Source organism: Acartia tonsa, chromosome 9 (genome assembly GCF_053477335.1).
Source record: "Acartia tonsa isolate MP-2025a chromosome 9, ASM5347733v1, whole genome shotgun sequence".
Taxonomy (NCBI): Eukaryota; Metazoa; Arthropoda; class Copepoda; order Calanoida; family Acartiidae; genus Acartia; species Acartia tonsa.
The window spans coordinates 22876843-22890534 of NC_137268.1; the positions used below are offsets into that span (position 1 = coordinate 22876843).

Below are 13692 nucleotides of genomic sequence, written 5' to 3' on the forward strand. Positions count from 1 at the left end.
CCATTTAAGGCATAACTTGGTTCAATAATTTCATTTAAAACATTGTAGGTAAAATTTTAAAAAATCATATAAATGATACTAAATTATTTCTTTGTAAAAATCTAAATTATAAAAACATCAATTGACTATTGCATAGTTAAAATTTTACAACCTAATCTAACGGTTTTTTTTTATACCAGCTAGCCAACAGCTAGCCTGCCATTCCCTTTTTCCTGCACCCTTTGGTTATACCCCAAGGGCAAGCTTCAGCTCTTGTCATCCTTTTGGTTAATTTCAAACCCCCTTTAAAATATGCCAGCAATCGAATTGATCAACTTTAAATTTAGTAAGATCTTAATTTTTTTTTGTAAATATTTTGTTTTTGGCCAGCCAGGCTGGGAACAAAGAATTATGGGGGGGGGGGGGCGGATAATTTGTGGGGGAGGGAGGGCAGACCAGCCTAGCCTAAATTTTCACGAAAATATAAATAAAGTAGATCATTTATTTTAAGGCAGGGGATGAGAAGTTCTAGGCAGATCTTGGCCTTGCCCCCCCCCCTGGCCCTCCATTAACAGAACGAAAAGGGGGGCCGAATTTTTTAAGGAGAAGGGGGATGACTTTTAGGATATAGGAATTTTCTTATATATATATATCAAAGTACGTTTTGTTGAAATAGATTTAAAATAAGCAAATTAGAAGAAAAATATCTTATTTTTCACTTTTAGGGGTGAATTTTAACCCTCCCCAGTAGCCCCAGTGGGGGTTTTGAGTAAATTTTGTATCTAAATACAGCATACTCTAAATACCTTTCAATTAAAAAAAAAGAATTGAATTTGATGGAAAAAATAAGAAAGGTAAGATAAGAATTATGAATATTATTCACTTTGAGGGGGATATCTTGGCTCCCCAATCATCTTGGGAGGGGGGAAGGGGGTAATTTTGTTAATTCTGTAAAAGGTACTATAAAAACCTTCCAATTAAAACAAAAATTGTTCAATTTGGTTAAAAAATAAGGAAGTTATTAATTTTTTCCACAAAATTGGATTCCTGGGCTCACTGTGAAGGGGTTGATGGGAGATCGTTATTTTAGCCAGCTACAAGTTAATTATTAGAGTAAATGATAATCTTGTGTAAGATTCAAGTAATAATATATCCATTAGGGTAAGTTTATTTATAAGAAGAAAAAAATCGTATCAATCTATTCAATTAACTAAATCTAGAAAAGAATTCATGGAATTCAAATCTTGAATTATTTATGGAGCACCATAAATAATGAAAGGGAATGTCTAGCCAATCGACGGATAGACGGACACTTCTCATTGCAACATCATACTACTTTAAGGCTCTCTCTCTCTCTCTTTCTCTCTCTCTCTCTCTCTCTCTCTCTCTCTCACCCCCAAGATTCAGAAGAAAAATAATGGTTTGATGTATGACTGGCGGCTATACTACTAGACTCTAGGGGGCCAATTTGAGGATTTAATTCTGAAGTAGTTGAATGTATGTATAAAAGATCTCATAAACTAAACAATAGATCAAAAGATTTCAGGAAAGATTATTAAAAAGTCCTTATTCTAAAGCCTTCCTTACTGACCCAAACGGAATAAATTTAAATGATTTGTAATGTACAATGTAAAACAAATTGAAAATTAACTACTTATAATATAAAAGTAATTCACAGGAAAAATTAAATAAACAAGGATGACAACATCCATAAAAGCGAAGCACTGAAACGGTAGGACAAACGGACATTAACGCTTGTATAGTGTCAGAACTGAATAATTATAATATAAATGTATATAGGTCAAAGCAAAAATGTAAGTAAATTTGTTGAAAAAAACTGCTTGATTCAGGACAATGTTAATGGACATACTTACATTTTATGACTTGATTATAGAGTTACTTCGCTTATTACATTATACTTGTCCCAGGAATCAATATACCAAAAATCAGATCAATCAGATGATTAGTTCACATAAAATTTTTTTGCTAAAAAAATTAGGAAATCAACATGCTTAAAATGGACGTACGGACATTTTGGTAATGATTATAGAGTTGCTACGCTTTCTAAATCGTACCTAACTACTAAAGGAATCACCATGCAAAATTTGAAATCGATAGGAAAATTCTAACATGCCTAAATTAATGAAAAAAGCTATCCGTGACGGACGGACGGACATACGGACGGACGGACCGACCCTAATTATAGAAAAGCTTCGCTTTTAAAAATGAACAAGAGGAATACATTTCAGAATTGTATTAATATATTCCTCATCAAACAAACATACACAATTGGTTTTCTGAATGACTAATGTTATATTTTAAATAAAACCATGTCAATCTAATAATATTCTACTTACTCGAACTAATTGAATTATAAATTTTCTTCAAGATTTTATGATATTCTTACGGTATTTCAGTCTACTGTTCATCTTTTTATACAAAGTAGTAAGAATTTTTGGTATGTTGCTTAAGATTTTGATAACTGATAAGATACTGGAACAATGGATGTTTTAGGCTATTTTATGTTTCGATTATGTCTTAGGATAGTTTTAGACTGCTTTTTATCCCTGTCCTATCCAAAGTTTTATTTACTACAATTTTAAAGTGATACTCGCAGCTGGCTAAAAACCGATACCACTAACCTATCCCTTTACCCCACCCCCTCATCTTCTGATGGTTAGAGAACTTACCCAATAATTGAGGTCCATATTAGCAACCTAAATTGACGAATAATTTTTCCCTTATATTATATCCATGTATTATATATCCATTGTTATGGCAATATATGAAATTATTTCAACAGAAAGGAGGCATTTTCTGCCTAGAGGAACGGGAGAAACAGATTCCACAATTATTGGAAAGTTTTTGGCAACAAGAAAGTATTTTGCTCACATCAGTATTCATATCTACGTGGTTTCATAGACACTTGTCCGCGGATACGAAATAAAGATATAGGCAATTATTCCTTTTTGGTTGGCCAAGCGAAACTGAAGTTCCAGGCAAATTAAATGTATCTGATTATGATGATTTTCAATTTCGTTGTCGTGGGCAATGTTTTAAAATACATAATAGATATGCCACAAATCTTATTTCAGAGCCGATTTGTATCCAGCAGAATTGAACCGGATTCAGCGCCGTACTGGAAAGTATTTTCCAAGCATCAGAAAGTATAATAGACTTTGCCAAGGGAAAGGGAAAAGTTTCCCAGAGGCTAGGAGAGAGGAACATCATCGGAGTATCATTTATACCTCACGGAGGCTAAATATTTTTGTCCAGTCAAAAAATCAAAACATTAAAACTTTTATATGAGAAAATGCGATAAAATTACATATTTTTTAACATTTTTGTAAAGTATTTTTTCAAATAATGAAAAAATCCCCTGAAAGTATTATGAAAGGGAAAGTGTAAGCACGGCCGTGCTGGGTTTTCATCCCTTGGGAGTTGTAAGGAAAGTTTTACGGCTGGGCCTACCCAATATTACCCGGCAAGGCCTGTTTTGTTTTTAAGTCTCTGGCCTCTAAACAAATGCCTGTATGAAAGGTGGGTAAACCTCTAAGTAGCCTCTGATTAGCAAAGGAAGGACAGGCTTGGTTCATGGCTAGTCAAGCCTCTGTTACAGCCTTAAACGGCGTGGCGGTACAGTGGACTGGCCTCTATTATAGTTATATTGGCCAGCCTCTATCTCTAAGCATGGCTGGCATCTTTAATAAATTTAGTCTTTCGGACTGGGTCGACCTCAGTCGTTGGAGTAGTACGGCGTGTTGGGTCATCAATAATGAGCTGGAACGGCCAGTGTCCTACGTGAGGCATGGCAGGCTGCGTCAATTTTGCCTGGCCTCTGTCCTCCTTATAGTTATTCTAGCCGGGTCAAAATTGAACAAGGAAACAAATTTCCAAATTAAACAATAAATGATTCATTGTAGGGGAAAACTAAATACATGATTCACAATTTAAACAAGTACAAGTATATTAATAGTTGTATTGCAATATATTTTTGTTGTTCAATTCAAGAGAAAAATGTGTCAAATTAAGGTTTGATAAAAGTAAAACTAAAATAAGATGTTTTTTTGTGTATGCAATAAATTCAGGGATCTAAAGGGATACGACAATGATAAATTGATTTACATCACCAATGATAACACAGAATTATCCCTCCTGTAGATTATAATAAGTGGTTGAAAAAATTGAACACTCAATTTTATTAAACAACCGATCAAAATTAAATAAAAGTACCCAAAGTTGTAAATAAACAGCCTAATTTCCTCTCTCTCTCTCTGAATGAATTAGACAAAGAGGCATCGTCAGACATTTTGAAGAGGGACAAACAGACAAAATTAATTGTATGGAAGATGTTCAGTGGTTAAATTCATAGATATTACGAAACCTTTCTGGAAAAATAATAGAAAATATTTTCTCGTATTCATTCGAAACTGATTAATATCCGGTGGATTAGAACCGGTTCTCATCAATATGCAAAAAGTATGTCTAGCATTTATTATATCCAGATATAAAAATTTACAATCATAAGCTTAAAACCAGTTATTTAGCCCGTGCCTTCGGCAACTCGGGGCTAAATTAACCACTTGATGATCATTGATGCATTTCGGACAGACTTGACGAACACACAAAGTTAATCTAGAGTAGGTATGCTGCAAAAAAGGAAATTCTAGGAAGATGGTTGTTTTTTAATTAAAGGTTAAAGGATGTTCACATAGGTTTGGTGTTGCTTGAAAAATGCTAAAATTGCTAAAATAAGAAATAAATAATGTTTTATGAAAAAATTCAAATTGTAAAAAGAATAGGTATGTCGTTCAAGAAGTAAGATATTCATCTATTTTTTAATAGTCTCGATTAAACATGTCTGAAATTAATCAAAAAGAGTTGTAATCAGTTTGTTTAAATATTTAAATACATTACTACTTTTTGAAAATAATAATAGAAATGCTTACTCTTCCCAATTATCATGGGAATCAAACTTTATATAAAAAAAAAGAAATCAGTTCATTTTTTATCATGTTGCTATTTCTAAGCCACGCTGTTCCTTCAAATGTTATGCTAAGATCACTCACTGTGAACAAAAATAAATGTCAATTTACTCAACAAATCTCACCGAAGTGGATTAATTTTAATGAAAAAGATTCCAACTACTTCAGCGTGAAGTGTAACGCGTCCTCTTTTGCGTTATAATCAAAAAAGTTATAAAAAAACTAGGTAATTTAATGTTTATTTCTGATTTTTTATTAATTAATAATTTCCACAAATAATTTACATAAGGGATAGTTTTGTTGATCATAATTATTGATACCTCTTTCCCTTGAGATCCCTGTTTTAAAGTATTTCTTGACCCTTGAATTAAAATTATTTTTCCTATTACCTCTCCCTGCTTGCAACCAATTAACATGGCAAATTAAAAATAGAAAAGTTACAAGCACAAATAAATCCACAACATACTAACCTATCCAAAAGTATAGATTAATCAATTAGATAAAATATTAATATATTGACGTGCAGAGCGATTTACCAAGGGGGTGAAAAAAGGAGAAATCAGGTCTTCCCAATTTCAATACAATGTGTTGACATCCCTCTATCCCCCTCTACATTGAATTAATTTCTTAAATCCAACAAATCAATAAGAGTAGGCAAAATAATGACCAACAGTTAAAGGTAAAGATAATATCAGAGTAACTGTACTCTAAAAAGCTTATCAGGGTGATATAAAATGACTTAATATAAACTACTTTTTGTAATTTGCGACGAAAAGTAGGTATTAGTTTGGACAAAAAAGTTTTAATTTGAAAGTAAAGAATAAAGTGTTGAATATTTTTAAAAACGAAGATTATCCATAATTAGAGCCAGCCCGTCCGTCTGTTACGGTAATTTTCGTTAATTTATACATGTTTTCCTTGTCCGATTGATTTCAAACTATGCATTATGATTCCTATAACAGTTAGTTACGATTTAGAAAGCGTATTAACTCTATAATTAAATCGTAAAAATGTAAGTACGTACAACGGTACACTGTACAGTATCCTGTATCTACATAATTTGCAAAATAATAGTTATTTCTCGCATCGTATTATAAACGGTTTTCCGCGGATATAGAATGTACAATTATAAGATTAAAACTAGTTTTTAATCTTATGATTGTACATTTTTATATTCGTAGAAAGCTGGATATATTGGTGAGAACCGGTTCCTATCCACCGGATTCGAATGAATACGAGAATAGTTATTTCTCATATCGTATTATAAACGGCTTTCCGCGGATATAGAATGTACAATTATAAGATTAAAACTAGTTTTTTTAGCCCCGTGGTGCCGAAGGCACTGGCTAAAAAAACTAGTTTTAATCTTATGATTGTACATTTCTATATTCGTAGAAAACTGGATATAATACGATGCTAGACATAGTTTTTTTCGTATGGATGAGAACCGGTTCCTATCCACCGGATTCGAATGAATACGAGAAAATTATTTATAATTTTGTTTAGACTTACAAATCAATGTTCTGCTTATTAAGATCTTCTTATTTTAGAGCTTCGCTTTTATGGATGTTGTCATCCTAGTTAAATTACGCGGATTTCCTATGTTTGGGATGGCATTTTGAAATGATGATTTAGTATAAAAGGATGGTAAAGTTGTTTTAGAAGTCAGTCTGCTCTGTAGCTTATACTAAAACACAACAAAAAACATGGAAATAAAGGTAAAAAACATTTTAGAAAAAGACAAAATCCTACCTTTTAAATTACTATTTAATCTTTTAAACTTAAATTAAATTATATTTTTTTAATCAAAACTTTATTATCTTTCTAAATAAGTTGTTTAAATATAGGATGCATAATATTGCATTTTAATTTGATTATATATCGTGTTAAATTATAAGTCACAATTAAGTCAACATAAGCATGTAGCCAACAATTTTGATATGGTAAAGAATAATTGTCTGATTGTTTAGAAACTTAAACTGTAAAGTTTAGATCTAGGAATCTTGCAGGAAATACCTTAAAAATATCTGTTGACTAAAATTGTCTAAAATCATCAGACAAAAAACCCTACTACTTTAAATAATAGGATATTAGAACCAAAAATCTGTAGAATAAGGTTCGCAGTGGTCTGTTATAGCTTTATCACTTTGAAAGCTTTGCTTTCATGGATGGCGTCATCCTTGCTTTATTTTAGTTATCCTTGGCACTGTTGGGCATGCTTGGCTGTGTCGCTGCGGACAGTAATCCCTGGTACGGCGGCGGATACGGCGGCTATGGCGGCTACCGCGGTTATGGATATGGCGGCTATGGGTAGGATTTTCTCAATTTTTTCTTTGGTAGCCTAAAATTGTTGTAAAAATTATTTCATTTACGAAAGACTATTTCTTTAAATTATCATTTACTAAGTATATTTGCGATTACTTTTATTTAATGAAATCTTCCAATTTTTAACATATACAAAACGGCCTGCTTAATTGCTTCAAGATCCATGTCAGATCTATATAGGAAATAAATGTCTATAAACGAGCTCAAGTTTTCCAAGGAATATATGATTAAAACTCATAGTGCTCCAATAATCCATAATAAACTCTCATTGCCCAGAACGATAAGACCCATTATTTTACTTTATTAAAAATAAATTCATTTTTTTCATTTCATGTTGCTATTTACCTTATATTGATGTATTTAATTTCTAATCATAAAAAAGAAAATTTAAATTTATAATATGATAAATTTAAGAAAACTATGTTTTAAAAGAATTCGATTGTGGCGACATTTTGTGTGTTCAAATATTAAACTAAAATTGTAATCATCATCATTAACCCTTTGGTGATGGTAATGTAAAGAAAAAAATATAATTTAAAAGATCTTTTTAAGATCATTTAAATTATTAAATATTTACTTTCTTTTAGATAGTAATGCCGGGTGAGGAAAAAAGATTTATTGAGAAATAAATATGCATATAGAAAACTAGCCAATAGGGAGATAATTATATCGAGCCAACTCTAGTATTTACATATAAGTATCTCTCTCTCTCCCTCTCTCTCTCTCTCTCTCTCTTTCTCTCTCTCTCTCTCTCTCTCTCTATCTCTCTCTATCTATCTCTCTCTCTCTATTTTCTCTCTCTTTAATCCCTCTTTTTCCCTCTCTCTCTCTTTTTTTCTCTCTCTCTCTTTTCCTCTCCTTCTCTCTCTCTCTCTTTCTCTCTCTCTCTCATTTTTGTCATTTTGTGATTAATTCCATTTTTTACAGTTTTATATCCTTATTTTGAAACTATTTACAACATCTAAACCTATCATTCTTATTTTTGTTTCTTTTTAGGTATGGCGGTTACGGCCATGGTTACGGATACGGCGGTCACTACCTAGGCAAGCGGTCAGCAGATGCTGACGCGGACGCAACCGCTAAAGCCGAAGCCGATCCCTGGTACGGATACAGCAGCTATTACGGAGGGCTCGGTGGTTATGGTGGTTATGGATATGGCGGTTATGGCGGCTATGGACACGGCGGTTATGGCGGCTATGGTGGCTATGGACATCATTTCGGAAAGCGGTCAGCTGATTCTGAAGCAGCTGCAACAGCTGTGGCCAGCGCTGACGCTGATGCCAAAGCAACTGCTGATCCGTGGTACGGTTATGGCGGCGGATACGGTGGCTATGGCGGTTACGGTCTCGGCTATGGCGGTTATGGCGGCTACAGAGGCGGCTATGGCGGTTATGGACATGGTGGCTTTGGATACTATGGTTAGAGTAGACAATCTGCACAATAATTGGTGAAAGGAAAACGGTTTCATTTGTTGTAAAATTCAAAATTTGAAATCTCATTTAAAATTGGGGCTAGAAAAAGTATTCTAGTGCTAAATTAGTAAAATTTAACATTTTAAAAACTACAGAACTTATTGATAATTGTTTTTACTAAAATTTTTGTCTGTTACAGTTTCTTAGCCCTGATTTACTAGGCTTCTGACAAAAGATGTATAAAAAATGTAACCATTTTACTATCACTGATTTAAATAATTATGAAAATAAATTTTGTTTTTGTAAGAGTACAGAGCTAAAATATTTCTATTATTAGAATTATTTACCTAGCATAAAGTATTTTGATAATAAAAAATTTAAAATGAATTTTGTGTTTTTGTGTGTTTGTCCTTATGTTTAAATATTAACACAAAGTGTAGTTTATCTAAATAAATTTTTTTACAACTACAAAAGTTCCAGGCAATAATTGAAAAACGTAAGTAGCGAAGCACAGCCATTGTTAACTATTTATTGAAATATCAGAAAACTCGAAGGAACTGACTGACAAAATATGTAAATAGTAGATACTTATTAGTTGTATCAAATTCAAAATCGAATTTTTAAGTCGAGAAAATTCGATAATCCACTGAAATCTAATCTCCGCTCATATTTGGCACACTTACGGAAAATACGAGTTATAGAATAGATGCTTAACAATCATAAGAAACTAAAATAACTTAAACTATCTAATTTTAGAATTAATAGCCTTGTAAATCACATTTCCACTGCAACAATGAAATGACTCTCATAGCATTACCGACACACAAAACAATGTATACACTAGATTCGCATAGATCATAAGAATCTTCTTAAAATATTTAGCTTAGTATCTTTGTTTGTGAGAAGCAGAAAAATCAATTTACCTGCACCACAGCCAGACCGGCGAGAAAAAAAATATAAAATAGCTTCGCTACTGGATATTGTTGGAAGTTAAATGATGAAGCATAATCTTTGTCACTCATCAAAACCTTTGTATTTAGATTTAAAAATTTAAGGGATACGTTTTGAAGTTCTAAAATATTTTCTTTATTTTGTTATAATATGTAAACTTTTTATACTTAGGGAAAAAATATTATTTTGATATTGGTTACAATATCATGTTTCTTAATTCCTATAGCATGATCAAAAATAAGAACATTATTGGTAGAATACCATAATTTCAAATATAGATACTACTCCCCCCCCCCCTCCACCTCCGTGATTTTAACATAATTACAACGCTTATCGGAGTGGGTGGGTTTGGAACTAAGCCCCAACCTCGTCATAACTAAAGATTTTAAACAGAAAATATATTAAATGGGTTGTGTATTACACTAGTCTCCAAAGTTTTATGACAAAGTTTTCTTATTCGTTGGCTTAACAACTTTGGAGACTTTTGTGAATTTTGATTGTTTGATCCATAAGTAAGGGGTGGAGTCTTAAATAAAGAAAGAAAGAAATGCCTAAAATATTATTGAAAATTTATCTTATTCTAATAAATATACTATACTGTAAATAGAAAATTGTTTATTGAAAATCGATAAAAACAAAAATATTAGCATTAGTTTTGCGTAGTTCAAATAATTATATTTATAACAAAAGTAATGGCTTCGAAACAAATTAATATTTACTCTATTAGAATCGGTTCTTTCTCAGCCATACTGAAAAATTATGTATAGCATCGTATTACAAACAAATTTCTACGAATATTAAAAGTAAGAATCATAACATTAAAACCAGCTTTGTTAACCCTGAGGGGCAGAAGGTTTTAATCTTTTAATTTCGTTTTTGAGATATCACCTAGAGAACCCAAGATAAGTATATTGTGATGAGACGCGATCTACTCTAACGCCCACCATAGGATATTATATATGATAAGTAACCTCCAAACGGACAATGCCACTCTTTGATTGCACGCGACATTTGTCTTAGAGTCAAAACTGTGCATGATGATGAGTTTCGCCTATTACTACAAGCGCCTGATATAGCTACAGTAGGTAACATTTATATCGTCCCTAGACTCGAACCTGACACCTCCCCGACAACAAGGAGACACCCTTTCATTTACGCTAATGCCGCGGTTTTTTTTTGTGTTTCTATGGACTTTAAATTTCAAATTGATATTTATTTAGCTTATAATACCAACAACGAAATTAATTCGGAAATAACAACAAAATCTATCTGTGATTTTCAGCTGTCGTCGGGGGGGGGGGGGGGGGCAACACTGGCTTAGTAGAATTGACTACCTTTTTATCTGCCCCTCAAATATTATTTTATATTTATTTCGCTTGTTAGTTATACGTAATTCCTGAAATTTATTGGACTTTAATTTCTATGTATTAAGAAAACTATGATTTAATCAACCCAGGAAATCAGGGATATGTAAAATTCTGCTTAGCCTAATTTTTCTTTCCTCCATGCCTGCTCTGTTGAGTAACATTTATCAGTATACAATTGTAGTTCCTAATTTAAATTTTTAAAAGCGAAGCTTTTCTATAATTAGGGCCGGGTCGGTCCGTCCGTCCGTACGTCCGTCAAAGAGAGTTAACTCTTTTGTTATTTTAAACAGGTTAGAATTGTCCTATCGATTCCAAACTTTGCATGATGATTCCTATAGTAGTTAGTTACAATTAAGAAAGCGTAGCAACTCTATAAACAATACCAGAATATCCGTACGTCCATTTTAAACATGTCGATTTTTAACTTTTTTTGACAACAAATTTTTGTATGTTAAAATTATCCGATTCTTCTGATTTTTTGAAAACTGATTCCTATTACAACAAGGTACAATGTTATAAGCGAAGCATCTCTATAAACAAGTCCCAAAAATGTAAGTATGTCCTTTAATAGTATCATCTATTTATGCAGTTTTGCAACAAATTTTCTTAAAATATTGTTTGTACTGATGCATTAATATTCTGCTAATTCAGTTCTGACAATCTACAAGTGTTAATGTTCGTTTGTCCTTCCATTTCAGAGCTTCGCTTTTATGGGTGTTGTCATCCTTGTTTTAATAAGACAATTTATTACTATACTGACATATGTTTGAATTTAAGAAAATCGGGGAGAAATTGGGGGATTACAGATCAACAGATAGACTGACAAGTTTTACTTGTAAATTAGCTTATATTTGAAACTAGCGCCTTCCCCCTCTTAAGGCCTCTAGTGGCACTTTAAATGTTTAGTTTTTACGTTCAAGTCTCTACGATACCTATCTTTGTTGCGTTCAAGTCTCTATGGTACCTATCTCTGTTGCGTTGAAAACTATCTGCGTAAAAAAGATTTGATTTTTTTATTTCTCTTGAGAGAGTGGTGGTAACCTCCAAGTTATAACCTTTCCGGGACCAAAGAGAAGCTACCCTGTTAAGGAGAACTTGATCAGTTCAGCGGTTAGCGAGATCCTTGGGTAAAGACACACAGACAAACACACATCCTGTTACTTTATTTTAAGGATTGAGATAAATTATGAACATTAAGAAGAAAAATCCTTTTAAATTGGAAAATCCAAAAAAATAGAGTTCCATCCAAAAAGCTGAAAACTATTTTAGACTTTTTAGTTTTACTTATCTCTAAATTAGGGTGTTCCTAACTCTTGAGAAAAAATTGGACTGTCTGTATGTTATTCTAAATATTAAATAATGCTTTTCTTATATATGTTTTCTTTTTAACAGTTTCCTAAGAAGCCCCATATGTATTGTAAATGTAAAAAAAATTCGAATCCAATTTTCCTCAGTCCATCATGTTTAAGAAACCTTAAAGTTTGAAAATAATTGAATTAAGAAACCGATTATTTAGTTTTTATGTCGCTACGAGATTACAATCATGACTCATCGATAAACTTCTATTGTAAAGCTTCAAACCAATAGGATAGTTATTACTAGTAGGTCTAAATGATATATGTAAAACATTGAAAGCTAATTGTATTTTAATTAGAGTTTAAATAAATTCCAACTGCAACCGACAGACAAACCAAGAAGATAACTGAAATGACTTATTGAGTTGTTATAGCATAGCTACTGTATAATTATGAATTGTCTATACATCTTGACATCCAGTAATCACAAGAGTAGCTAACATAATTTATGTGAATCTTTAATCTTGTTTATAAGGCCAAATTTCTGTCGCTCTGCTACATAATTTTCCTAATTTGTTTTTTTTTACTTTGTAAATATTAACCTTGTTAATACTTGTAAGTATACTATGTACTAGGAAATCGGGGTGAATGCCCACATTCAAATTTTATATCAACACATAAGCATTCTACTTTTATGGTATAATTTGTATATGCCCTGATGAATAAATAATATACGTGGATATTATGACAGGGGAAAAACTGTCGTCATTTTAGGGTGCTAACATGGACATCACTTATTCAATTCGTTCATCCAGTAGAAGGGTATGGAATGTGGTTAGGGGGAACAGTTATTTTAGCCAACTACAGGTTTCACACTATTTTACATTCAAGTAATAATTTATCGATTATTGAGATCAAAATTATGGAATTAGTAAATTAAGAATGTGACCATAGCTTGAGCAATTTAAAAAGATTGAGCTAAAATTTATACATGTTATCAGTTTAAGTACAGATTCAACTGATGAAAGACGTTACAAAGTTTAGCTTCTCAATAGATATCTAAATGTTTTATGTCCTTTTATTTACGAAACTACTCTATAATTCCAAATTGTCTGTCTTTCTGTCTGCTCGAGAATATTCAGGAAAAGCACTCAATTCTTAAGATAAACGGCTTATTTTTTGGTTATAAAGATACTTCTGATCCATGCGCATCTACTATATAGCTCACTTAGCCTGTCAATCTGTTTGTTATGCATTAGAGTACATATAATTTTTTTTCTCTTTTAGTTATACATAGACAGCTAATTATGTTAGCCGGTCTGTCTATATCAGTACTCTAGAATGAATGTAAGTTTTGAAGGATATATTAGTCTTTTTT

At 32.2% G+C, this 13692-nt stretch overlaps 1 protein-coding gene across 1 annotated transcript; it reads left to right on the plus strand.

Annotated features, from left to right (window-relative positions):
- Window positions 1-6622: 6622 nt before the first annotated feature.
- Window positions 6623-9085, plus strand: LOC145328535 (uncharacterized). The gene is made up of 3 exons (XM_080172250.1): window positions 6623-6682; window positions 7159-7274; window positions 8286-9085. Exons 1-3 carry the CDS (start codon window positions 6671-6673, stop codon window positions 8710-8712), a joined length of 555 nt encoding a protein of 184 aa, XP_080028376.1. The 5' UTR covers window positions 6623-6670; the 3' UTR covers window positions 8713-9085.
- Window positions 9086-13692: the final 4607 nt, after the last annotated feature.